Source organism: Mus caroli, chromosome 10 (assembly GCF_900094665.2).
Source record: "Mus caroli chromosome 10, CAROLI_EIJ_v1.1, whole genome shotgun sequence".
In the NCBI taxonomy this organism is placed as follows: domain Eukaryota; kingdom Metazoa; phylum Chordata; class Mammalia; order Rodentia; family Muridae; genus Mus; species Mus caroli.
The window spans coordinates 9,769,171-9,796,337 of record NC_034579.1 but is presented as its reverse complement, the minus strand read 5'-3'; the positions used below and the strand labels follow the sequence as shown (position 1 = coordinate 9,796,337).

The 27,167-nt window shown below is 44.6% G+C and overlaps 1 protein-coding gene and 1 long non-coding RNA gene across 3 annotated transcripts; one reads left to right on the top strand and one right to left on the bottom strand.

Moving 5' to 3' along the window:
- Positions 1-244: 244 nt before the first annotated feature.
- On the bottom strand, positions 245-17,567 carry Fuca2 (alpha-L-fucosidase 2). 2 transcript variants are annotated; one of them, XM_021174079.2, is made up of 8 exons: positions 17,111-17,567; positions 15,353-15,540; positions 11,685-12,024; positions 10,856-11,066; positions 10,377-10,567; positions 5,038-5,146; positions 2,917-3,084; positions 245-2,675 (listed from the first exon to the last, which is right to left on the bottom strand). In XM_021174079.2, the coding sequence occupies exons 1-7, from the start codon at positions 17,314-17,316 to the stop codon at positions 2,944-2,946; spliced, it is 1,386 nt and encodes a 461-aa protein (XP_021029738.1). In that variant the 5' UTR covers positions 17,317-17,567; the 3' UTR covers positions 245-2,675; positions 2,917-2,943. The 2 variants fall into 2 exon arrangements, with proteins under 2 accessions (XP_021029738.1, XP_021029737.1); XM_021174078.2 differs by having other exon boundaries at positions 2,177-3,084; positions 17,111-17,496.
- LOC115032157 lies at positions 16,122-27,167 on the top strand. Its single transcript, XR_003837813.1, has 4 exons — positions 16,122-16,206; positions 21,568-21,612; positions 26,286-26,348; positions 26,871-27,167. It is a non-coding gene; the product is annotated as an uncharacterized LOC115032157 (long non-coding RNA).

Sequence of the window (27,167 nt, the reverse complement as noted above, 5' to 3'; positions counted from 1 at the left end):
GGCAGTGACTAGGAGTGAGTTCACTCTCGCACTTGCGCACAAGGCTTATTTACTAGTTAGTCACGGCGGAGGCCAGCACCATCTTATAATGGTGATTGCTCGCGGCATGCGCACGGCTCTCCACAGCGATTGCTCGATTGCTCGCTGCACAGCTTTCCACACAGATATGCCTGCCTCTGCCCCCTAAACACTGGGATTAAAGGCATGAGCTAACACTTGCCAGGCCTTAAATGATTAAAAAAAAAAAAACAATGAATTTGAATACATAATATAACAAAAAAGATATGACCATTTAAAAATATTTGTTTTGTTTGAGATGGTCTGTGTAGCTATTGTAGTGCATACTGGCCTTGAGTTTGTGATCCTCTTGCCTTAGCCTCTCTAGTCTGGGAATGAATATAGGTGCGCATCATCACATCTGACCATGTTGAGAACACCTTTTGGGAATGAGTTCTTTAATCAATTTTTCTTTAAACATGTATCAGAGTCACTATTATTTTTATGTGTAATAATTAAAAATCAATCCATGCTATCACCGGCTACACTGGCTGAGGCAGTCTCCCTGCCCCAGTGGCTAGCCCCATGTGGTGGTTCGCCATGCTTGCTGCTGAAGTGCAGTTCCCAGTGACCCAACCCCTGCAGCTAGGTGCTGCTAAACTGCTCAACACACTCAAATTTCCAAAGCTGGGGGGGGGGGGGCACACTCTCGCCAACCCATGCTCCTCTGCAGGTACCTTTCCCCTAGAGCTCAGTTGAGTCGCAGCAAATGGAAAACACCAGACTGTCTTGGTTTAGAATCAACAGATAACACAACTCCTGGGTGCAGAATCTATCACCCTAAACTCATTAACTATTCTATGTTAGAAATCTTCCAGTGGCAGATTCTGGTGGAATCTGCCACCAGATCTAACAGTCCCTGGTCTGTTTTGCCAGCTTTCACTCCTGCCTCCCTATCCAAAAGGGAGTGCCCTCCTCCTGCATTCCCTTCCTCTTCCTCTCTCTTACTTGGAAGGCCCACCTGCTACTTGCCCCGTGATTGTCTTCTCGTCATCTTTATTATTTAATTAATTAGGGGAGAATTCCGCTACAATTATTTTTATCTTCTTTTACAGGACCACAGTGGTAGTTTGAATGAGAATGGCCACCGTTGCCTAATGTTTGAATACTTGGTTCTCATTCGAGGGAAGTTTGAGAAGGGTTAGGAAGTGCTAGCTTGCTTGTCAGAAGCCTTCTCTAGTGTCTCTCTGTCTACTGCATATGGATCACTATGTGAGTTCTCAGCAGCTGCTCAGCTGCCTACCTCCACACCTTCACTCTGCCACTGTAGGCTCCAGTCCTCTGTACCCACAAGCCCAGTTAAACGCTCTCTCTCTTATACGTTCCCTTGCTCACCGTGTTTTATCGCAGCAACAGAAAAGAAACTTAGACAAAGATCTTAGTAGGTTATTTGTGTATGGGGTTGGGAGTGGGTGGATGGGAGAGGGGGATTGGATGAGAAAAATCCTCCATAGATTCGGGTATTTGAACACTTGGTCTTCAGTTGGTGGCACCATTTGGGAAGAGTTGGGTGACACAGCCTTCCTGGAGGAAGTGTACCGCAGGGCCAGTAGGCATTGATAGATTAGAGCAGTGGTGCTCTCACCACCTGAGGGTCGTGACCCCTCTGGCAAACCTCTATCTTCAAAAATATTTACATTGCAATTCATACCAGTAGCAAAATTACACACACAAAAATAATTGTATGGGGGGGGGCAGTTCACCACAACATAAGGAACTATAAAAAGGGTCGCAGCATTAGGACGGCGGTAGAGAACCACAGTTATAGTGCTCACCCTACCCAGTTCACTCTCTGCCTCATGCTAGCAGTTGAAGATGTGGTGGTCTCCAGCTGCTGTGCTCGCCTGCTGCTGTATCTTCATACTATGACAGACTCTCATATAACCCTCTGACACTATAAGCCATGATAAACTCTTCCTCCAGTATACTGCTTTGGCCATTATGTTTCATGACAGGAACAGAAAAGAAGCTAATAACACCTTCCCAATTTTCAACTAGGTTTGCAACCTGAGTTTTAGCCCTCATTAAAACAAATAGCCCTATCCCTCCAATCTCACACCTCTTTCCGTCCCCAAACTGGAAGAATACATACTAAAATATTATAAAATAATTGCAGTGGTCTAGGCGGTGACTTGTGTTTCAAAATTTCTACAGCAAATAGAAGCTTTATGAATATGAGGGAAGTCTTTAAAAAGAAAAGATAATTATGGAATTCATTGGACACATATATCTAATCAAATTCATTACATACAGTCTGCATTATATATGAGGATTTATGATGGGTGGTATGGGGAAGACCAAAGACATCCTGGATGGCTTCAACAACAGGAAGTTATATTTCCTCACAGTCCTACAGGATAGAAGTCCAAGATGAGGGTGTTAGAGAGATTCGGTTTCTTCTGCACTCTTCTCCTTGGCTTTCGGATAACTGCCTTCTTTGCATGGCTTTCCCCTGTGGTCTTGCATCTTTATTGTCTCTCCCTTGTAAGACACCAAGTCCTCTGGTATTAGGGCTAGCCCTATGATGGTTTAATCTTAACCATTTCAAGAGCTCTGTTTCCAATACAGCCACGTGGAGTGTTAAGGCTTCAGTAGAAGATTAGGAGTTTCTAGCTTCTCTGAAAAACATTATTTGCACCTGTGAGTGACATGTGAAATGGATTCAGCAGGAAGAGACTTTGGAGGGAAGCATAGTCAAATGGTAACATGAGTGGTTTAGGAAAGAATTTAGGAAGAACAAGAAGGGAAACTGTATTACCTAATGATTTCAGCTTTTGTATCATTTTTATCCTGATTTCTTTAGTGTTACTTTTAAAACCAAAACCAAAAAACCCTGCCATTTCCTGTGGTTAGAGGTACCTGCAGCATACGTCTTTCTGCTGCAGGTTAAATCACATTACTTAGTGCGAGAGTCCATCCCCATTTACAGGGCATCTGATGTATGCTGAGCAGAGGTAACTCCACGGTAATGCCACTGGGCTGTGAAGATGTCCAAGTCAGTGGCTTCCAATGGCCCAGCAGTTTTACCTGTAAGTGGAAACAGGGACAACAATGTACAAATGTTCCCTAATGCAGCACTGTGATGTCCACTTGCTAAGGAGTCAGAGATTCCAAAAAAGTACTTAAAAAAAAAAAAGAGCTCCATTTTTACCTTTAGCGCTCACACACCATTTTACATCTTACTCCCCTAGTTCCCACATTACCCGCAAGACGTGAACAAATGTGCACAGATTGGGAAAGGAAAATGGAGTGCCAAAGTCGGGGTGATGCTTGAAGAGAGGATGGGAGGTGGGAAATAACTAGGAGCAATCTGGCCAGTTCAGGCCTGCCCAGTTCTTACACACAGAAGAACGCCTTCCTTCTCCTGGGTAGCTATGACTGTCAGATTTTCCAGTGATGCCCACTGCTCAGTAGTGTATTAATTCAACCAATGATAGCCATGATTGGTCTGAAGTCTTGGTCTTGCTCATATGAAGTGAATTCTGGACATACTCTAGGGTTATTTGAACCATAATACTTTATCACATGGAAAAACACAAAGTCCTGAGTTGTAATTATTGTATTTGTTAATGCCAAGCAAGACATAGATTTAAAAATATAAAACTGTGCCATATCAAGGTTTGGAGGCTGTGCTTTAACACTGGATTTAAAACCCATCTTTCAGCCTGGTCAGCCTCCAGAGTTAGAACTAAGATGTGAAAGGGAGGCTGTAGTGGCTATTCCTGGTTGTCAACTTGACTATATCTGGAATGAACTATAATCCAGAATTGGAGGCTCACCAGTGATCCTAATCGGGAGGCTGGGAGATACAAGTTTCTGACCTGAATCTTGGCATGGAGATCATGAGGCATAGTGGCTATGAATTCCAGATGAAGACAGGGAGATCTCTGAGTTCAAGATCATCTGGGATTAAAGGTGTGCTGGCACACACTTTAATCTGGGCTACACCTTCTGCTGGAGACCTACATAAAGACATTGTAAGAAGTCTCTCTCCTTCGCCTGCTTGCGTGTGGGACTGAACAACTGCTAGATCTTTGGACTTCCATTCACAGCTAATAGTGACCATTGTGGGGACTTGGACTGCAGACTGTAAGTCATCAACAATTCCTTTACTATACAGAGACTACCCATAAGTTCTGTGACTCTAGAGAACCCTGACTAATACAAAAACAAAAAGGAGAACGACAGGGCAAAGACACTATCAACTTCTAGAAAAGGGCCCAAGATATATATCGCGGGGCACTCCATTGGGTCTGAGGACGGCCTTAAATAATCACAGGAGAATGACATCTTCCTTTGATTCGAAGTGCCCTTGGTGTGGTGTTGGTGGAAGGTGATGGTTTGCAAATGGTTGACCTTGGGAGTGGCATCATTAGGAGGTGTGACCTTGTTGGAGTAGGTGTGTCACTGTGGGTGTGGGCTTTAAGATGCTTGTCCTAGCTGCCCAGAAGCCAGTCTTGTCCTAGCGGCCTTCCATGAAGATGTAGAACTCTCAGCTCGTCCTGTACCATGCCTGCCTGGATACTGCCATTTCTTGGTGATAATGGACTGAACCTCAGAACATGTAAGCCAGCCCCAATTAAATGTTTTTTTTTTTTTTTATAGGAGTTGACTTGGTCATAGTGTCTGTTCACAGCAGAAAAACTCTAACTAAAACAGGGAGGCAATTAACGCTCTTTGAAAAACTCATTTTCAGTGAATAGAGTGAAGTTGAATGGCACAGTAACTGTACAGAATGATGCTATTTTACATCATTATGCGTAGAGGTACCATAGCTTACAAGGTCAGTTTTCTTAGAATTTCAAAACATTGTGACTACCCAGCCACTGGCCTTGCTTTGTCTAAGTCTCCTTAAGGTAACTTTTCCTAGGCTCATGAGGTTACTTGAAGGTTTCCCCTAGAAGTTAAAACAAGCTATGTTCTCCCCCAGTGAAGTACTCATCAATTTAAAGGAACAGCCAAGATTAAATTCATTCTTACCTCTGTTTCCCCCAGACTACCTATGGGTTGTCCAAGAAACAGTTTTCCAGAGATGGGCCATTTAAGAAAAATAGCATAGACTAATTTCTTCTCGGGTTTAGATGTGTACCTGGTTAAAAAAAAATAAACAAACAAAAACCCAGAATAGTAACAAGTTATATCCCATGTTTGTCTGTATTTATGGGTCATGTCTGGAATTATTTTACAGATACTTGTCACCACTTGTAAAATAAAAAAGAGCCACTTCCCCCCACCTGCATGCTATGAAAGGTGCCTCCCTTTTCCAGCCCTCCAATATTAAAAACAAGTTGCTGTTTTGTTTTTTGTTTTTTTTGGTTTTTTGCTCTGTCTCATGCCAGAGCCTGCCTTAATCTGTAGCTCAGAAGAGCCTTGAACTCAGTACAGTCCCGGTGTCTTTGCCTCCTCAATGTTGGCATTCCTGGAATGCTGTCATGCCTGCCTAAAAGGAAGTTTGGGGAGGGACTTCATGAGCTGACATCTCTGCTCCCATTGAGCTGAGAACAGTGTGGAAATAAGTTAACCGGAGCTGCACGGCTTTCCACTTCCAGATAGACAGAGTGCTCACTACTCGAGTTGCAAAGGAAAGCCAAGCGCAATTCTTGTTTCTATGTGGCTAAGGCTAGAACGGAAAAGGTAGACAATCACACAAATGAAGTGTAAGTTCTGAATCACAATATGAAAGAAAAGAAAACATAAAATTGTGACAACTGTTTTTGTTTTGTTTTGTTTTGTTTTGTCTTGTCTTGTTTTGTTTTGTTTTAAGATTGGGACATCAGACAGCTTCTTTTCCAAGACAACCATGCTTACTTAACCCAAGAGTCACAGCACACAGGAGAACAGTGGAAAACCATAAGGGGACACAGGGACAACCATTCATTGTTCACGAAATTTCTCAACGATACTTATCGGAATCTGTAAACGGTCCTCAGTGTCACCAGGCTAGAGATACAGCATCAAACAGTCCCTGACCTCAGCCGCACATGTCCCAGTGGGATAAACAAGAATGAGCAAATGAATGTATGCGAAGTCCTAAGCATGGGAGCACACGGGTCTAATCCCAGCACTCAGAGAGCTCTCTGAGAGTTCCAGGGCAGCCAAGACTCCACAGAGAAAACAAAACCATGCAGAAGAACGAGGCTGACTAAGGTTAGAAGGCTAGGCCTTGAGCCGAACACTGAGCAGAAGAGTTAGGGATCATCTCTTTGAGAAGGCAGCCATGAAACCCGCAGAACAGGATGCTCTGTGAGATGTGGGAAAGAAAGCCTTCCAGGCTGAGACACAGGTACAAAGGCCACAGAGCACTAGTGTGCTTGGCCTGCAGACATAGCAGCAGGAGAGTTGGGGAGCAGGGAGAGGGAGAGCCAAGGGGATCAGAACAAGCAAGGACCAGATTTCCTAAGGCCAAGAACTCCATAAGGCCTCACTTTTCCCTTGAGACTGGACGTCTTGGAAGAATTTGTGTACAGGAGTACCCTAAGCAAGGCATGACATCAGCCTGGGTTATGTCATGACATGCTGACAACACAAATAAATCAACAGTTTTCTTGATTGCTCTCCTGAGATTATAGGGGCTGGAATCTGGCTTAGTCAGTAAAGGGCTTGTCTCACAAGTATGAGGGCCTGTGTTTCAAAATCTGAACACAGTGATACATCTCTAATCTCAGTCATGCAACATGAACCCCTGGAAACTCAGGGGCCACCCATGGGGTGAAGCTCTAGGCTTCACTACAATAAGAGAAGCTAAGAGAAAGGTGGAAGGTGTCTGAAGACAGACCCCAAGGTTGCCCCTCTGATGAACTCATGCATGCTGTGCATATGTGTGTATTATACCAGCAAGAGTGTTCAGATTCCCCAAATCCCATCCCCAAATGAGTAATAATAGAACATAAAGGACAGACCAGAAATAGGATTAGTCAAGAAGGCACTAGAATAATCCAGGAGTGAGACAACGGGGAGCCATCACAGAGAAGGTGAGGCAGCCAGAGTCCATACTCATTTCAGAAATCAAAACAGTAGATCTGATGATGAATTGGCTATTTGAATAGTTTGAGTGAAAATGGCTCCCACAGGCTCAAAGGGCACTCTTAGGAGGTGTGGCCTTGTTGGAGTAAGTGTGGTCTGTTGGAAAAACTAAGACAGGTTGGCACCTGGAATTGGAGTTTTGCTATGATAGGCCAGATCCTGCTTTTGTTTGGAGGAATGTGGACTTTGGAATTTTGGATTAGAAAAGCAGTGGATTCCAGAGTTCAAGGCCAGCATGGTCTACAGAGTGAGTTCTAGGGCAGCCAAGCTTAGGCAGTGAAGGACCCCATCCAAAACAGAAAGCTGGTGAAGATGCAGTTGAAAAAAGGGACCACGGTCCAGCCTTAGCCAGCAGCAGAACTTGGTAGCTCTGGCCAGGGGATTCTGGCTTTAGAGTCAAGGATGCAAAAAGGAGGTTATGGAATCTCCCTCTGTGATTAAGGCAAGCCGCTGGGGCCAGGCATGTGGGAGGGGTGTCCCTGCATGGAGGCCCAGAGAAGCCATCGTGTGAAGCTGTGAAGGTGAAGCCTTAGAGACCCCACGATGTTGGAAACGCTAGAGTTGTGGAAAAAAGCTGCCAACACAGGTTAGGGACAGCCAAGAGAAAGAAGTGTGATGCAGTCATCAAAGCTGAAAAGAATCGGAGATTGAAAGAGTGCCTGGGTATCATGGAGATGCAGTTCGGAATTTGCCCTGCTCGCTTTGGGTCTTGCTTTGGCTATTTTCTCACTATGGTCCTTTTCCTTCCATCTGGAATGGTAGTGTAAATACTGCACCATCTATTGTTGTAACTATGTGATCTTTTTTATTTCAAACTTATTATAGGGGATTATAGTTAGATTGCCATGAGTCTCAGAAGAGACTTTGAAACAGGGTTGAGACTTTGATAGAGTATGTATGGGGACTTCTGAAGTTAGACTGACTGCAGTTTTACATGCTCAGAAGGCAACAAGCCAGTGGTGGCCGGGGAGTGGAATGTGGTGGTACTCTTAGGAGGTGTGGCCTTGTTGAAGAAGGTGTGTCACTGGGGGTGGGCTTTGAGGTTTCAAAAGCTCAAGCCAAGCTCAGAGTGTCTTTCCTCCTGCTGCCTGGCAAGCCAGATGTAGAACTGTCAGTACCTCTCCAGCACCATGTCTGACTGCATGCCACCATGCTTCCCGCCTTGATGATAATGGACTAAACCCCTGAACTGTAAGCCAGCCCCAGTTAAATGTTTTCCTTTATAAGAATTGCCATGTTCCTAGTGTCTCTTCACAACAATAGAAACCCTAACTAAGACAGTTGTGAATATAGAAGAAAGGCAGGTTAAAAATCGCCAAATTTCAGGTGGAGAATTAAGCTGGACACTTAAAAATGAGAGGCTGGAAAGATCAGGTACAGACGGGTGGGATGGAAACCTGAACCAAGTGAATTCTAGAGATAAAGAATTCTTCAGCTAGAAACAATGTTTACAAATTGTTCTGTGAGGCGTGGTATTATGAATAAAGGGAGAGAATGGAAAGGTGGGTGGAGACAAGGAGGAACTTTTAAAGATAAAATGAACCACACGCCTCTGCGTGGGCAGACGGGAAAGAAAGGAGGAGGCTGGAGATGAGGAAGTAGAGAGGCTTGCAACTCCCTGCCTGGAGGGCTTGGGATGTGGAGGAGAAAACGCAGGCTGGGTTAAGGCCAACTGTGAGCTAATTGGACATTGTACAGATGTGACTGCTGGTGTAGCCACACTTAGCTGTGGCAGTCTCCTGCAAGTGAGTGTAAGAAAGGGAAGGAGTAAGGGGACACATGAGGAATTCATTGTAGTGACAGATCACTATACCCCATAATCAAGTCCCATTCTCTACCCCACACCCCGCTCCTGTCTCTGATTTTGAATACTCTAGGTACCTCATCAGTAATATTTGTCTCTTTGTGACTAAGTCATTTCATTTCAAATGAATTCCTGAAAATTTTACGTGTTGTAGCATTTCCTTCTTGTTGAGGTTTGTTCTGTTGCTATGTACTGTAATGCTGTATATACTGTTATTGGGCCCCAAGATCTGGTTACCTCAGGGACAAGGAGGTCCTTGTCCTACAGCCTGTAGCTAGGCAGAAAAGAGGGCCGGGGCCGGGGGTCTGAGAAGAGACGGCGTGAAGGGCAGGGAAGGAGAAAAGGAGAGATATCATGGGGTAAGAGATGATGAGAACTGGCCACGAGGGCTGGTCAGTTGGAGTAAGAGAGGCCCAGGTGGAACATGGCAAGTTATATCTCAAGGTTATTGAAAGGGAAGTAGACAAAATAGTTTAGAGGGTTGGTATCTGCCCATCTCCAGTGCTTTAATATAAAGGTTTTGTGCCCTTTATCTGGGAACTAAGTGATCAAATGTGGGGTAAAACCCCCAACTAATTTTAACTACCACACCTTCCTTTTCAGAGCTGACTAATATTCACGGTGTATATAACAATGCACACAGCTTAAGCTTAACTATCCGTAAGTGGACTCCATTGCTCGATACTTTAAGTATCTAGGGATACAGTTCTTCTGGTATCAGTCTTATGCATATATCCTCGGAGGTGGAGTGGCTGGGAGGCGGGATAATTCTGTTTTACTGTTTTGAGGGACTGGCACACCGTCCGTCACAGCTGCTGAGATTTTGGATTCTCATTACACTGGAGTGTATAGAAATTTCAATCTCTCCAAGATCACCAGCTGCCCCTTTTCAAAGGGTAGTTATGCTCAAGGACATGAAATGACTTCTGGCTGTGGTTTTTATTTGCATTTCACCTGCAGTTCCTTAATGTGACATTAAGCATCACTTCTGGTGTTTCTCCACCGTCATGCAAATCTTTCCATCACAGTCTGCATCTCTGCAGGAGCAGACAGTACTTTTATTTTACCATTTTCTCAGAATCTTCTCCTGGCTAGCTTATTTACTGTTTACTTTGCCCTTAGGGACCTCTTGCTTGCCAATTTGGTGGAATATGATATTGCCAAGACTAGGGAATTTACTAGTATCGAAACACGAGTCCATTCTACATTAACTACTTGATAATCTTCAGTTACCTAAATGCCTTTCAATTTTGTAACAGGCAGTTTAGCTAAATAGTGCCCACGACTAGGGGATATCTAGGCACTATTTAAGCAGAATTTGATAAACATGATGTTCAATAACATGCCAATTCTTATTCCTTCTCTTTGTATTTGAGTCAAGTTGGAACACGTGGTCACGCAGCAATAATCCAGTCCCTCTTTTTATCCTGCTCTCTCTCTACACTGAGTGCTTTCCTCTATCAAACAGTGCTCGCTAACCAGGAAAACGTACCACACATCCGGAGAGACAGTGTCATTCTGAGACCTCCAAGTGTGTGTTTCATAAATAGCTTCCCCGTTGACCTTCAGCCAGGTTCCCATTTGCCTTAATCGTTCCTCAAAAATGACAGGAATGGTGCCATCTCCCGTGGGACCAATATTCATCAAAAGATTTCCACCATATGCGACTGTTTCCACAAGTTGCTAAAAAAAAAATAAAAATAAATACAATTGAAATAGTGAAAAATTAAGAATAGTTTTGAAATATAAACTTTAATCAATCTATAAATATAATATATAATATGTTACACATATATAATACATTATACATACACACATATACATAAAATTTTATAGTAAAACACCCACAGAAAGTAGTGTCTTGAGTCTGTGGCACTACACAATCCCAACTATAAAGGAAAAAAAAATCCTGTAACCCTCTCATTATAAGAATATTCCAGAATAATAGTCCCACAACATATTTTACTGTACCTTCACCAACTCTTCAATTGTAAGATAATCACTGATTTCAGCTTCCCGCCTGTAGCCCCAGGAGAACTTATCTATTGTCATGCAGTTTTCCCATTTGTGTGGCAAGAGATAGCCAGGATTGTAACGGTCACTGCAAGTATAGTAGCCACCATGTTTGCAGATAGAACTGACTCCCCAGCGATCATTGGTGACTACTGTGTCCCGAACTGGGCTGAAATGAAAAGGACAGTTTCCTTTTAAGAGAAAGCATTCTTGAGACAGAGGGCAATGTCACCACAAACAGATCTACCTACTCCTGACTATAAGAAAGTAGAAAGCCTTTGTTTCTAAAGCCAAATAGATCTGTGATGACTGGAGTCTGAACTCACATTCCAAATTCTAGGCCTAGAGCAAATTCCTCAACCTTTCTGAAGAGTGAATTCCTTCACTATTGTTTTAGGTCCTCATCCTATGATTGATGCCTCCTACTGGAAAATATCTGAAAAATATCATCATGCAAAATACACTCCCCAATTTCTTATGTCTGGTGGCTCAAGTAGAGAGAAGGGGACTCTACCTACAGGGGCAGTTTTGACTCACAAATTAAAGAAAATGGTCCCAGTCATGTGTCGATCCTGGGATTGTTAAATTGATTACACAATCAGTTTGGCAGTGTTTGACATATTTCTGATCATTTTTACTAAATACTGACCAAGCTAATATGCATGGCTTATAACGATTTGGTCCTGCCACGGCCCAAATGAGCACGAAACCACAGGAATGTAAATGCTGCTGTACATACACAGTAGGAGTGTTTAAGACTAGTCCAGGTGCATAAAAGTGTACAGACCTTTCATTATACAGCCAGGCTAAGAAGCCAGTGCTGTTCCAGTAGTGATCTGGCGCGTCCCCATCTCCGTCTGACCACAGGACTTCAGGCTGGTATCTGTTCACCAACTCATAGAGCTCAGGCAATGTCTTAGAAATGGGAAATCGCTGCTTTTGGAATGAGCTGGACTGATCCTCCAGAAAGAGCGGATGGAACCATTCAAAAAGAGAATAGTACAGACCAAAGTGCAAGTCAGTCCTGTTCCTCACAGCCACCTCAAGCTCCTTGACAACGTCCCTCTTTGGCCCCTCATCGACTGCATTCCAGTTCCAAGAACGGTCTGAGCCCCACATTGTAAAGCCTGGAAAGGGATGGCAGGCAGCCCTAGTTACCACCTTGACGCTCATAAACTTCAACTCAAGAGAACACCAAAACAATTCAGAATAAACCCACAATTCACCACCTCCCCAAACAACTGTTTCTTGGCCCGCTTTGCATTCTAGCTTGCATGCATCTGGACCAACACATGGGAATATAATTAATGTGAGGCTGGGGGTTTTCAGATTCTCAGGATGACTGTAAGAGCTGTATACTCCGTCTCCAGTCTCAGAAGCGGAGGTTCTTGGGGAACAGCCTAGTGTCGTGGTGTCTGCCACATTTCTGGCTACACCCACCAGCTGATTGTTAGCTTAGCATCTAAAGCAAAATACACACTCAGCAACAGTGGTCTGTAAGAGAAGCACACCTTCCATGTCTATCACACTGAGCAATGCTCGCCACTCGACTGTGCGATTCCCATGTGTCTGCTGAACCAATGGGTAAGGTCTATCGCTTGCATGGTTTTCACTACAATGTGATTCTCAGAATATTCACGAGGACAAGAAGTAAATTTCTGTGGCTTGATAATTAATTTAAATGAAGGGAGTACTTTTTACCTCCCTCATTATGGTGATTTCAATATGCTTGGCTCATGTGAAGTGGCACTATAAGAGGGTGGCTTTGTTGGAATAGGTGTAGCCTTGATGGAGGAAGTGCATCGCTGTGGGGTGGGCTTTGAGGTCTCCTGTGCTGAAATACCACACAGTGTGGAATCAGAACCTCCTCCTGGCTGCATGCAGAAGAGAGTCTACTTCTGGCTGCCTTCAGATCAAGACGCAGAACTCTCCACTCCTTTGGCATCATGTCTGCCCACATGCTGCCATGTTTCGTGCCATGATGACAATGGACTGAACCTCTGAAACTGTAAGCCAGCCATGATTAAATGTTTTTCTTTATAAGAATTGCCTTGGTCATGGTGTCTCTTTGCAGCAGGGAAATCCTAACTAAGACACCCATCTTACTCTTCTAAAGCCATAAACATGGATTTTACTCTTTAAAGTCCCCCAATATTGACCGTCCTAACAACTGAAAGGGTAAAGCAAGCAGCACACAGCATTATACAAGCACTTGGAAATAATTTGTATTTCAACAGGAATTGGCTCTTAGGTTGCTCATCATTCTATATAAAATGTTAGAAGACATATATAACTAAGAGGCTGAAGAACTAGTATAAAATCCATGGAAATTTCAGCACGTGCCTTGGGTCATTAAGAACTCTGTCACTGTTTGCTTAGTCTTAAAGCACCCTGATGTTTGCCAGACACCATAATTGCTCACTTCACTCTCATGTCAGGACGAGCCCGAGCACTGACCCACTCACTCTTTAAATTCATTGTGAGAAGTTCCTCAGAAACTTCACACTTTCACTAAGGATGCCTGTGCGAAGCTTGAAGGCAGTGTGAATATTTAAGACCTGTCCCTGCCTCAAAATTGTTTGGCCCAATAGGGCAGTGCGGCTACTACTTGGCTCTTCACCTCACTATACCACTCACAGTGAGCACACGGTGATTCTCCCACAGCCCCCCAACTCCCGAGTGCAGCCAGTCGTACATTTTCTGAAAGCAGTGTAAACATTTGGCAGCACAGGTCCTTGAACAGGAGCACATACTAACTTCATCCTCCATCCTCAGAGACTAACGCAATGGCTCTCAACCTGTGGGCCGAGACCCTTTCACAGGTGTTGCTGATCAGATATAACAGTAGCAAAATGACAGTTACGAAGTAACAAGGAAAATAACTTTATGGCTGAAGGTCTCCACAACATGAGGAAGTGTATTAGAGGGTCAGAGCATTAGGAAGGGTGAAACCACTGGTCTAAAGATATTTGGGCTTTTTTTTTGTGAACTCACTTTGGGATAGAGAGGTTGGGAAAGTTCCTAGACAGCAGGGGTCCGATACATTCCCACCAGGGGAAACATTTAGAAGAGGAAATTGTGCAGCTATCAGACTGTGGCCAATGGGGAAAATATTTAAGGTGAACTCCAGATTTTTGGTTTGAGCTCATCTCTCCTGCCTCCTTCCCACTCCTGCAGAATATAAGGCAACATTTCAAGATCAAGAAGACTGTGTAAAGGAAACTACCTATTATGTTAACATTAATCTGAGGTAACATTAGCCAGGGCTTTCTGGTCTTATAGACACTGGGTGGCTATAGCAGAACACCCTATTAATGCAGGATTTTTGTGTTACCTTAAGTTCTTTTGATGTTTCTGGGCATTATTGTTAATCTCTAACTCTTTTCCCTTGGGGCCTCTGTCTTCTTTCATCAGTAGCAACTTACCCACTGCTTGCATATCTAAAAGTTATGCACAAAGCACAGCCAACTGTGAGAGTCAAGCTTAAGGCAGCATGAGCGTAAATGCCATGATGATTTTAAAGAATGCATTCAAGAACAGAAAGGGAGCCTGATGCACACCTTTAATCCCAGCACTCAGGAGGCAGAAGAAGGTGAATCTCTGAGTTCAAGGCCAGCCTGGTCTATGGAGTGAATTCCAGGACTGCCAGGGCTACATAGAGAAATGCTGTCTCAAAACAGCAACAACAACAACAACAACAACACACACACACACACACACACACACAGAGAGAGAGAGAGAGAGAGAGAGAGAGAGAGAGAGAACAGATGGACAGAAAGGAAAGTGCAACTATACTATACTCACTATATAATATATGTATGTATACACACACACTCACTCACTCACTCACTCACTATACTCATTTTCTTCAACCAGCTTTAAATAAATCTAGTTATTTATTTAAATGATGTCTAACTTAGGGTTTCATTGCTATGAAGAGACACCATGACCAAGACAAGTCTTAAACCATTTCATTAGGGCTGGTTTACAGATTAGAGAGAGGTTCAGTCCATTATCATCATGACAGGAAGCACAGCAGTCTCCAGGCAGGCATGGTGCAGGAGGAGTCCAGAGTTCTACATCTCCATCCAAAGACAGTCAGGCGGGACTCCTCTGCACTGGGCATCTGACCTCAAAGTCCACCCCAACAGGAATACACTTCCTCCAGACAGGCCACATCACCTAATAGTGCCTCTTCTCATGGGCTAAGCATATTCAAACCACCATAAATGGTTAAATGTGTACATACAAATTGTGTCCATCTTTCCTCTCATTCTGTGAAACCAGCTGTCTGGATCCATTATGTTTCCCGCTTAAGTGGATCATCACTATCCACCTATGGCTATTCTGAGACACCTGGTTTTACAGGATGGCCTTCCTTTAATGTCTCCATCCAAAAGAACGACCTTACATTTCCTAGCCCTTGTCAGCATATATCCTATGTGCCCTACTTACCTTCATGATGTTTAGAAGTGAAGACCACATATTTGGCACCAGAGGCCTGGAGAATATCTGCCCACTGATTTGCATTAAAATACTTGGCTGCAAATAGCACTACAAAATCTTCATACTTAAAACCAGGAGCATAATTATTGTTCATAAAGTCCACAAACTGGGGTTTCTTCTCCTTTTGCCAATACCACCTGTGGCAGAAAAAAAGAAAGAGCACACGACCACACAAAGACAGATGCTTGAAGGGATTCCTGGCTTTACCCAGCCTAGTATGAAGAATATGCGCAGATTCTCTCCCCTTCTCTCTGTCCGGGTGGGTTTGCATTAAGGACACTTATGCAAACTGAATCTCTGGCCATATTCTCTGTGTTTTCCTTTGTGTAGTCCTCCTGTAACCCAGCCACTGATTCTCTGAATTCCCCACTTTAAGTCATGATATCATCTTTACCTTTACACACTAGCTCACTGTGGAACTTAAGTGGCTAAGATTTCAAGACAAGACAACATACCTAAAACATAACATGCATCGGTCCTATTCAGTAACAGAAAACATTTTGGGTAGATAGGGAGAAACATTTCCAAGGGCCGAGCAGTTCCCACAGTTGGCACAGCCTTTGCCTGCCTGAGATTAGATTCAAAGCCCTCACAGGCAGCAAGCAGCTTGTCGTCTATCAGACCCAAAGTCACATGCATACTTCAGAAACATCCCTCACCGCAACCCATGCTGGCTGGTGGATCAGACAGATTCTGGGATCTCCCAGTGAAGAGAGAAGCTGGCTTTCAGATTAGCGATAGTTAAAGAGTGAACAAGTTTATGTTGCCTGTCTACCATCATGTGACTATGAAGATACTATGGGGTAATACACCTCTATTATTGCCCCTTTGCTTTGCTTTGGGTTTTTGATGCTTTAGCATTCAAGGATCTTAACGTCATAGCTGAACCAGGAAGCCTTTATTGTAAATGTTCTGATTTTCTTTTTAATTACATGTGTGTGTGTGTGTAGGCGTGTGCATGTGACGGAGGGCTTTAGGAGCACGAACTTCCCCCGGAACCAGAATGACCAGATGGTTGTAAGCCTCTCAGGGCGGGTGTGAGGAGTCAGACTAAGGTCCTCTACAAGAGCAGTGTCTTAGTTAAGAGTCTTACGGCTGTGAACAGACATTATGACCAGGGCAGCTCTTATAAGGACAACATTTAATTGGGGCTGACTTACAGGTTCAGAGGTTCCGTTCATTATCATCAAGGTAGAAAGCATTGCATGGTGCAGGAGGAGCTGAGAGCTCTACATCTTCATCTGAAGGCTGCTAGCAGAATACTGGCTTCCAGGTAGCTAGAATGAGGGTCTTAAATCCCACACCCACAGTGACACACCTATTCTAACACGGCCACACCTTCTAATAGTGCCACTCCTTGGGCTGAGCATATACAAATCACAAGCAGTATGGGCCCTTAACCAGTGAGAAATTTCACCAGCCCTTTTGAGAATTCTTCAAATTCTGGGACTGGTACTCCCTCAATCACGCATTGCCACTGCTATAGGGAGGCCCACCTGCAGAGTGCCTAAGAACTCCGGGGTGTGTGTGTGTGTGTGTGTGTGTGTGTGTGTGTGTGAGAGAGAGAGAGACAGAGACAGAGAGAGACAGAGACTGCCACTGTCTGGGGTGACACAAAGCCCAGTGTGTGTGTGTGTGTGTGTGTGTGTGTGTGTGTGGCGCGCCCGCGTCCGTGCCCGTGCCCTTTGGGCAAAGGTAAGCACTTACCAGAACCATTCGCTACCAAAGCTGGGCACAGAGAACACTCCCCAGTGGATAAAGATGCCGAACTTGGCCTGGTCGAACCAGGCTGGCAGCGGGCGTCTGTCCAGAGATTCCCATGTGGGATCATAGCTAAGGGCTCTCGTGACCCCGCAAGGCCTCAGGAGCAGCAGCAGCAGCAGCGGCAGAAGCATCAGGAGCCCCAGGCGCATGCGCGCCAGCCTGGGATCCTCGGGGAAACCGCAACTCACCAGGGAAGCCGGGAACCTTCACTGTCCCCGCAGAAGCTGCCTAGCGCTCGCTTTCCGGCTTCTGCTAAGTGCACGCTGCTCCTGTCACCTGACCCAGACCGGCTTGGTCAGATGACTACTGTGGTCTGGAGTAGGGAGTGACCCGGAGCTTTAATGAGCTCTGGTTACTTAAGGACCCCAGGAAGGTAGCATTACTCAGGTGCACGACCAAGGAAGTCAGTTTCTGGCCAGCCTCCTTATTTTTTAACAGCCCTTGGCTCTGTTTCCCAGTCAGATCTGATCTACTAAGCCAAGACGCCCGGTTTGTCTGCTGTGAGACCAAAACCTAAAGGGTGATCTTTGACCCACGACCTCCCTCCCCAAGGACTCCTAACAGAAACCTCTCAAGAGGTCACCTCAACCGCCAGACCCTGGTGGCTTTATGTGTCAGAGCTGTCTGCCCTACCGTGGGACTGGAGCCTGAGACAGGAACTTCGTGGGCTGCTCAGGGCTTTTGAGGAAGTTCCCATGGCTCTCAGCCTTTGGATCTGCCTCTGCCATCCTCGAATTTGTAGCTGATGAAATCCCAAATTTTGGGTTCAGCCAATCTGGGTTCGGGTCCAAGATTTTACATTTCTACTCAGGCTCTTGTTATTTCTGACTTTGGTTGTTGGTGGAACAAAGTTTTCTGAGAAACTGCGTTAGGAAATAAGGCAATTTTAGTTGAATGAATGTTTAAGAAGTTTGTATAGAAGGAGGACTTGGGAAGCTGCTGCGGTGGTTGAGTGCTTGCCCAGAATGCAATAAAACCAGAGTAGTGGTCAACACAGCAGTGTGGAAACAGGAGAATCAGAGTTCAAGGTCATCTTTGACTACATAGAGAGCTACATGAGACGCTGTCTCAAAAATCGGGAAGGAAAAAAAAGGACAGGAAGGAGGGTTGGAGGGAGGAAAGGAGGGAGGGAATGAAAGTACGATCTGGGAGCCATAGTTCAGTAATAAATGTCCTAGAGCTGTGTGTGTGTGTGTGTGTGTGTGTGTGTGAGAGAGAGAGAGAGAGAGAGAGAGAGAGAGAGAGAGAGAGAGAGAGNGAGAGAGAGAGAGAGAGAGAGAGAGAGAGAGAGAGAGAGAGAGAGAGGAGCCAGTCACTTAGAATAATCATCAACGTTACATCTTTAGGAACTGTATCCTAAACGTATTTAAATGTCATTGGCCTAAAGCCGGAATCTCTACTGCTTCTGCTTTGGTAAAACCCTTATCCTTTTATGGTACATTACAAATGCCACCTCCTCCAGGATGCTCTGTGCTTTGTGCCATAACCACCCCTCCCCCAGTAACATCCCACTTCCTCCGGTGTGCCTCCATAGGACACCGTATCCTAACCACTAGCACAGGAGTCCACAGGTGGTTTCAGAGTTGGCTGGTTAGAGGTCCTGATCCCCTTCGACTGTGAGTTCCTTAAGAACATTTACAATCTCTTCCTTGGTGCCATGCTTTTCTGGGCAGCAGAGCCTGGCACAGAGCAACACTTACAATGTGTTTTCTGGAGTTCCTTAGTGTACTGCAGTTCTCCTTGCTGAATGAACCAAGACGGAAGTGACACTAAGTAACTGTTGCTTGTGGTTCCCTCTTCTGCACAGCTAGGAGCAACAGAAGCCACTGTCTCCCCACATGTGTCTCACCAGGACCCCAGCACCACCATAAGAGACCTGGCAGAAGCAATTTACAGAAAGAAAGGTTTCCTTTGACTTAATGTCACAGTGTATCTGTTGTGGCAGTAAAGGAGGTGGCAGGGGTGTGGCTCCTGGATACACTGTATCCTCAGCCAGCAAGTGGACAGCCATTAATGCTCAGTTCATTATCTCCTTTTAATTTTTCTCTCAGACCTCAACCTACTGTATGGTACCACTCACAATTACCACAGGTTTCTCACTGCAGTGTTTTGAAGAATAGCCCCCATTGGGTCAAATGTTTGAATGCTTAGTCCACGGTCAGTGAAACTGTTTGAGATGTCTCAGGAAATAAGGCCTTATTGGAGGAGATGTGCCACTGGGGAGGGGTGGGCTTTGAGGTTTCAAAGGCCCATGCCATTCCTTGTTAGCTTTCTCTTTCTCTGCTTATGGGTCAGATGTAAGTTCTTAGCTACGGCTCCATTGCTGTCTGCCTGCCTGCCTGTCTGCCTGCCTGTCTGTCTGCCTGCCTGCCTGCTTCCTGCCCCTGTGGCCACTGTTTTAGAAGGGGCTACTATCAATGTGATGAAACACCATAACCAAAAAGCAAGTTTCAGAGGAAAGATCTGAAGTCAGTCCTGTGCAGGATCCCTGGTTGCTGGTTCAGTCTTTGTAAGCCCCTAAGAGCTGAGGTTGGTTGATTCTGTGGGTTTTCTTGTGGTGTCCTCGAACTCTCTGGCTCCTATAGTCCTTTCTCCCCTCTTCAGCAGGATTCCCCCAAGATCCACCTAAAGTTTGGCTGTGGGTCTCTGCATCTGCTTCCATCAGTTGCTAGGTGAAGCCTATCTGATGATAATTGGCGCAGGCAATACTCTCAGTATGGCAGAGTATCATTAGGAATCATTTTCTACCTAGGTCTCTGGGCTCTCCAGCCTCTAGTTCCCGGCCCTCCTGGCAGTATCAGGGATAGACATGAGAGACCCCAGTCATTGGTTGGCCTCTCCCACAATTCTTGCACTACCTTTACCCCTGGAAACCTTGTAGGCAGGAAAAAAATTGTAGGTCAAAGGCTTTATGACTGGGTTGGCATCACAGTTCCTCCACTGGAAGTCTTGCCTGCTATGACCTGATCTTATGGAGACATTTTCTTGAATGATGACTTTAGTTTCTCTTAAGTTGACATAAAACTATCCAGCATAGTCGTCTTCTGGAATAATGAGTCCAACATTAAATGCTTTCTTTTATAAGCTGCCTTGGCCAGAGTGGTTTATCATGGTGATAGAAATGCAACTCAGACACCCACCTCGAGGACAGCTAACCCACAGACCTGCTCTGAGGTTTGTCTCCTAGGTGACTCTAGATACTACCAAGTTGAAAATCAATGTTAGCCATCACAGTTAGGTTCAAAAACTCTGATGAGCCATGAACTACCACTGTATTGGTCCCAGTTTCATTCAAACTAACGACAGACCAGTCTTAAAACCCCAACACAATCTAATCCTTCAGGGGCTGCTGATCACAAAGGCTTAGCTGACCAGAGCAACAGACCTGCATCTTATTTTTTCCCTAAGCAAGGGTCTGTTCAGTGAATACAAAATACCCTTCAATTTTGTGTCATATGCTGGGTGAGGTCCAATTATGGTGACAGTGCTATACCAGGTGAATGCTGTGCAACAAAGTATCTTATCTTCTGGTGATTAACATGTTTAAATTACTGTAGTATTTCAAGTTAAATCTGACCATCAGACCTGAGCTCCTGAAATGCCCTTTATATCATTTATTTCATGTCATCATATATAATAAATATACTATCATATATATCACACCTTATATATTATATCACATATATAGATATATGATATATTAGGCCATTTATATAATTTTATATGAATACAAATAAATATTGAATTAGTACATACAATCTTATCCTAAAATCATACTCAATAGGAAATGCTAAAAATATCACAGCCCTTACTTAGTGCCCTTGAAGATGCAGGGAAGCCCTAAAATAGCAGGTTGGGAACTAGAAGCCTAAGTTTATAAGGAACATCAAATTGTATTGGAAAGGAAAAAGAGGAAGAGATTCTAGTTGGGGTGTGCGTGTCTGCTAAATGACAGAAGAATGAAATCTGTGATATGTTTGGAATGTGGGCCTGAGTCAGCAAGAATGAACAGAACCAGCTGGGACACCAGAAAAAGTTCTCTGCTGCGCCTCTCCAATGAAGTGAAGATCAGGGAGACTGATGACGCCCTAAGGGCTCTCCCGCACTCCAGACTTAATCTTGCTTACCTCCATTGCAAGGCTAGGTATTCAAGTGTGCCATCACTGTCTGTTGAGACCTATTTATATTCTCTCCAAACATGGGTCTCGCCTCAACAAAACACCACCATGTGAGTCTGCATCATGTGACACATCCAGAAATTTCCACTGCAGCCCACCCACTGTAGACTCCATTTCATCTTTTGAGGGCTAATGCTTTACCAAGCTAGTCTTTGTGCTTAGAGCCTCTGCTCACTGAACAGAGGACCAAGGTTCACTGAAGCTTCTACTCTGCCCTTGCAGATGCCAAAGAGGATCACAAAAATCTGAAAACATCAGATTGTCCAGGTATGATGCATGGCTCATTTTAAAAAAAAAATGTGGGGGGGGGAGCATTGGATATTAGTAGGGAACACAGCTAAGGAGTCCTGATGTGACCTTGTTTGGCAGATATCACCTCGAGATGCCAGATGGAAGAAATGTGAGGGCTTTGTCCCTCTGTCAACAGATAAGTCACTCAGCACAATCTGTTGACAACTGTGGGTAGGCAGGGTGCCTGGGCAGGATAGGTTGGAGGTTGGTGGATGAGGGGTAGTTCTTGATAATTTTTGTTGCTGCCAAGAGAAAGCAGTACCCATTACCATCCTTGGAGATGTCACCAGTTGGCTGAGGGTGAAACTGATATTAGAGTGAAGCTCTGCAAGATCCATTCTGGAATTGTGTTTGTGATCTGGATGGCAGCCACCAGCCAGTATCAGCACTTCCCAGAACTGCTCTGAAGTGGGCAGTGGAAGAAATGACAGCTGACGTCAGCGCACACACACCTGCCCCCACTCTGTATGTATATGTGTATGTGTGTTTCTCTGTCTCTCTGTCTTTCTGCCTCTGTCTCTCTCTCTGTGTACATTTCTCTCTCTCTCTGTCTNTTTCTCTGTCTCTCTGTCTTTCTGCCTCTGTCTCTCTCTCTGTGTACATTTCTCTCTCTCTCTCTCTCTCTGTCTCTGTCTCTCTCTCTCTCTCTCTCTCTCTCTCTCTCTCTCTCTCTCTCTCTCTCTCTCTCTCTCAAAATGTGGTAGAAAAATCTCTGAAACAAGCTGAGCCTTGTGCAGTCTTTATTTGGTAAATAACCCAGGTTCGTGATAGAAAGAGAAACCTTTTCCTAGCTCATGGGAAGGGACAGAAAAGTAAGGAGGGGATAAGCAAAAGTGTTACAAAGGGGGAGAGGCACCCAGAACACAGAATGAGAGCAACCAAGCTACTGGGTTAGCAGAACTTCTGATGGAGAGACTCACCTGTGGTAGGCTCCGTATCATCTTTTGAGGGCTAATGCTTTGCCAAGCTAGTCTTTGTGCTTAGAGCCTCTGCTCACTGAACAGTAGGACCACAGTGTACTAAAGTTTCCACTCTGCACTTGCAGATGCCAAAGAAGATTAAGAGATCACAGAGTCTCTTGTAATGGTGAGCTAGTATTATTGTGGCTGGTAGAGAGGTAAGAGGAGGCCGAGGGAAGTGCCTTTCCATCCTGGTTTCCATGTAGGTGCCCATGGCAGCTTATAGGCTGATAGGCAAGGTGAGCAGCCTTGGAGCCCTGTTAGACACAGCATGGTTGATATTCTAGTTTTCCTGGAATGACTTTGATGTCTGAGTGACACATAGAGGAGTCAGAAGTATCTGGAAATGGAAGAATTCTTGCCTGAGTGGCTCTCCATGGCAGGCTATCTTTGCCAAAGAGTGGTGTTCAAAGCCACAAGTCGGAGAACCTCAGCACACTCCTGGCCCTACTGAGGCAAGGTTCTGTATCACAGCAACTTCAAGCTTCATCTGGGAAGAGCTAGAGGCAATGCACAAGCACCTCAGGACCAGAGGAGGCAGGAGAATGGTGCTCCTTACAACACCCAGGGAATTCGGAGGATCCCTGCATCCAACATGCCTGACTGAAGTGCAGGGCCTGGCAAGGTGTCTTCAATACTGAGCAGTTTTGTCCCAGAGAAAAGACTGAATATTTTCTAATGGGACTGCTTCACTATTGGTATTTGTCTAAATTTAGTACAGATTGAACAATGAAATATGCCACCAAATAAGTGTATATACATGTTGGCAGAAAGAGGAATGTGTCAAGCTGCCAGGCGAGCAGCTCAACAATAAACGCAACAGGAGATGCACGTTTTCTTTTTCCCACAAAGGGCAGCTACAGGTAAAAGGAAGAGAGGTCTCCATCACATGCCATGTGCTCTTAATGTGACTTAAAAAGGCAACACCCTCCTCTGTCTGTACCAGTCAGAGCAGACAAGGAGTTTCTGCCAGCCAGCCCTGGTTAGGAATAGGAGGGAGGAGGTCAGGCCTCAAGAGGAAGAAAGAGGAAAAAGAGGGGGGAAAACCTGTCGGGGAGATGACACGGGAGGAACAGAGGGGGTATATTTATTTCAAAGGGGGGGGGAACACCGGAGAAGAAAGCCTTGAAAACATGAGAAGGTATTGGGAGAAACAAGGTGTCCCAGAATCGATGTCAAAAAGCACTGGAAATAAAAAAGAAGCGGGTCATACGCTGGAGCCCTAAGACTCATGAGTGAAGGCGAAATGGTAGAAAGACTAGAAGAAAAGCCATGTGATAAACTCAAAGGATGGTAGGACAGATAAGGCTGAAACCTGAGGCATTCATTATGGCTGGGCATTCATTATGGCTCGCCAGGGAGAGCAGTAGATGTATGGACTGCGCATGCCCGGGAGCCAGCTGCACAGAGCAGGTAATTAAGAATGAGAAGGACTGCCCGGCGTGGTGGTGCTCGCCTTTAACCCCAGCAATTGGTAGGCAAAGACAGGCGGATTTCTGAGTTCGAGGCCAGCCTGGTCTTCCAGGACAGCCAGGGCTACATAGAGAAACCCTGTCTCAAAAAACCAAGATAAATAAATAAATAAATAAAATAAAAACCAAGACTGAGAAGGACCTCGGGCCTTTCCACCCTTACCAGTTCCCAAATAATGACTCTGAGACTTAATTATTTATAGACAAATGCCTCGGTCTTAAGCTTTGGCTTTTTTCAGCTAGCTCATAACTCAATTATCCTGATTAAACGAATCTAAGTTCTGCCAAGTCTAGAGTCTGGGTGGTAAGTCTCCTCATACCTTTCAGTATCTCCCAGAGTTCCTATCTCTCGACTGGAATTCCCACCTCTTATTTCCTGCCTTTTGCTAGTAGACCATTAGCTTTTTATTGACAGGTGATGCTTCCACACTGTACACAAGACATTGTCTCTACACTCTACTGCTAGAATGTCCTTCTCAGTGAGCAGTCCAACTGCGTATAAAGCATTGCAAAGGTGCACAGCTGTGTGACTGCTCCCCCTCCTTTAGAAGAAGACTGAAGACTGAAGTCACGGAAGCAGAGGGCAGGTTAAGAATCTCTGGACTGTGTCGTACCTTGCACTTTGGTCTCCACAGGCTGCTACCTCTTCCGTAGCAACAAAAGAATAAAAAGAGGCTGCTACCTCTTCCGTAGCAACAAAAGAATAAAAAGTACTGAGGCGCAGCTGAATTGGTACAATGTTTCACTGGCCTGCACAAAGTCCAAAGTCCCGGGTTTGATCCTCAGCACTGCATTCACTGAATGTGGTGGCTCTACTTGTAATCCAGCACACAATAGGGCAAGACAAAGAAGCAGAAGTTCAGGGTCATTCTCAGCTAACTAGTGAGTTTGTGGCTAGCCTGGGCTATACAGAAACATGACTCCAAAATGGAAGCACACATACACACACATGCACAGGCACACACACACACATTGCACAGGCACACACACAAATACACACACACTATATTGACATCCAGGTGGATATAATAATGTGTTAAAACATTCTCTATCACGTAATATATCTTTTTTTCAATTCTAATTTTAGAATAAATCAAAGCATTCCTATGGGTCTCTACAAGTCGTACAGGCACAGAGCCTTTTGTGCCTGATCGATAAGACAGTCCTGAACAACTAAGAGTCACAAAATAATAAGTTCTAAAAATAAGCTGAGATTAAATTAAATATTTATATTAATGTGAGGCGGGTTAAGTGCATTCAGACGGCAGCAGCTGGACGAAGTGATCATAAGAAGTCAGCCATCACTGGAAAGAGAGGCCCATTGGACACGCAAACTTTATATGCCCCAGTACAGGGGAACGCCAGGGCCAAAAAGTGGGAGTGGGTGGGTAGGGGAGTGAGGGGGAAGGTATGGGGGGCTTTTGGGATAGCATTGGAAATGTAAATGAGGAAAATACCTAATTAAAAAAAAAAAAGAAGTACATGATTCCAGAGAGAGGTGGGTTTTAAGGCGCTGGCCGGCATTGCTATTTTCACATGCAATATGATAGGCTCTGCTCCATGTGGATTTTTTTTCATTAATAAATTCCCATAAGATACCTTCAAGGTTTATAACTTATTCCAAATGGTACTTCACAAAAACATTTACTGGGCCATAAAGATGGCTCAGTGGCTAAGAACACTTATTGCTCTTCTGGAAGACTCAGAGGTGGTTCTCAGCACCCACATGGCAGCCATCTGTAATTCTAGTTTTAGGGTGATCTGATGCCCTCTTTTGAGGCACTGTATTCACCTCATGCATATAGACGCATGCAGGTAAACATTCATACACATATAATAAAAACCTTTATTGTATGTAGGGGTGGGTAGATATTACATGCATCATAGCACACATGTAGAGGTCAGAGGACAACTTTCAGGAGCCACTTCTCATTTGCTACCATGTGAGCTCCAGAGATTCAAATAGGTTGTCAGCTTCAGTGAACAGTGTGTTTGCTAGCTAAGCCGCACTTCGCTTAAAAGATACCTTTATTATTCCTGTCCTACACATGAGGGTAGAAGTACAGAGATTTAAGCACTCACCTGTAATGAGAATCTTGGTTTCTTTAAAAACTGAGTTATGTTATGTAAATATATTTTTGTTTTGATCCCAGATGTGAGATATGGGGCTGCTTAAGATAGTCCACATCTGCTAACTATGATTTGTCTCGTGCTCTAGGAGAGGTGTGATTTTTGCCTGCTGCAGATTTGGAATCCTGTGGCCTCTTGAGAGGATATAAATGTAAGAGCCCAGAGAGGGACTGTGACTGCTGCTGCTATTCCTGCTGCTGCTGCTGCTGCTGCTGGTTGCTGCTGTTGCATTTGTTGCTTTTGCTATTTCTGGATTGCTGATGTCTAGTTGCTGGGCTGCTGGGCTGCTGGGCTGCTGGGCTGCTGGGCTGCTGGTGGGAAATTTGGACTTGCCCTTGAGGAACTCGATGCCCCTAATCAGCAGGACGTTGATTAGGGGTCTATGCCCCCCTTTCCTCTCTAGGTTTCTCTCTCACCTACCTAGTGTTGGAGGGTTGGAAGGGATTGGGTGGAGAAAAAAAAACCGCGTAAACTCCTGTGTTGTGTGAATGAAACCATAGATGAAATCATTTGGCCATTACTTTTTGGTTTTGATAGATAAAAATACAGTTCTGCAGCCTTCACTTTGTGAACCAGGCAAAGGGAAGAAATCATTTATAGTTCTATCTCTCACATGTCTACTCTTTAGTGGACTTGAAATAAACTGCCTTCTAAAATATTATGTCTCAAGCAGGAGTTCATACAGTGAAATGTAGAATGCTCTGGAAGTTTATGTCATGGGACCCTAACTGAATCTGTGTATCAGAAAGAACCTCTTGAAGAATTTAAGTTTCGACTGAGGCCTTAAAGATGTGTAATTGGACAAGGTGTGGTTGAAGGTGTTCTGGGCTGAGCCAACAGCCTGGACTAAGAGTCCAGGATGTGAAAAACCACTTTTCACGAACCTTCCAAAGTGAAGACAGAAGAAACTTCTGAGGAGACACTGGTGTGAGACCAGCATGTGGAGATTTGAACAGGGAAAATTGTTGGG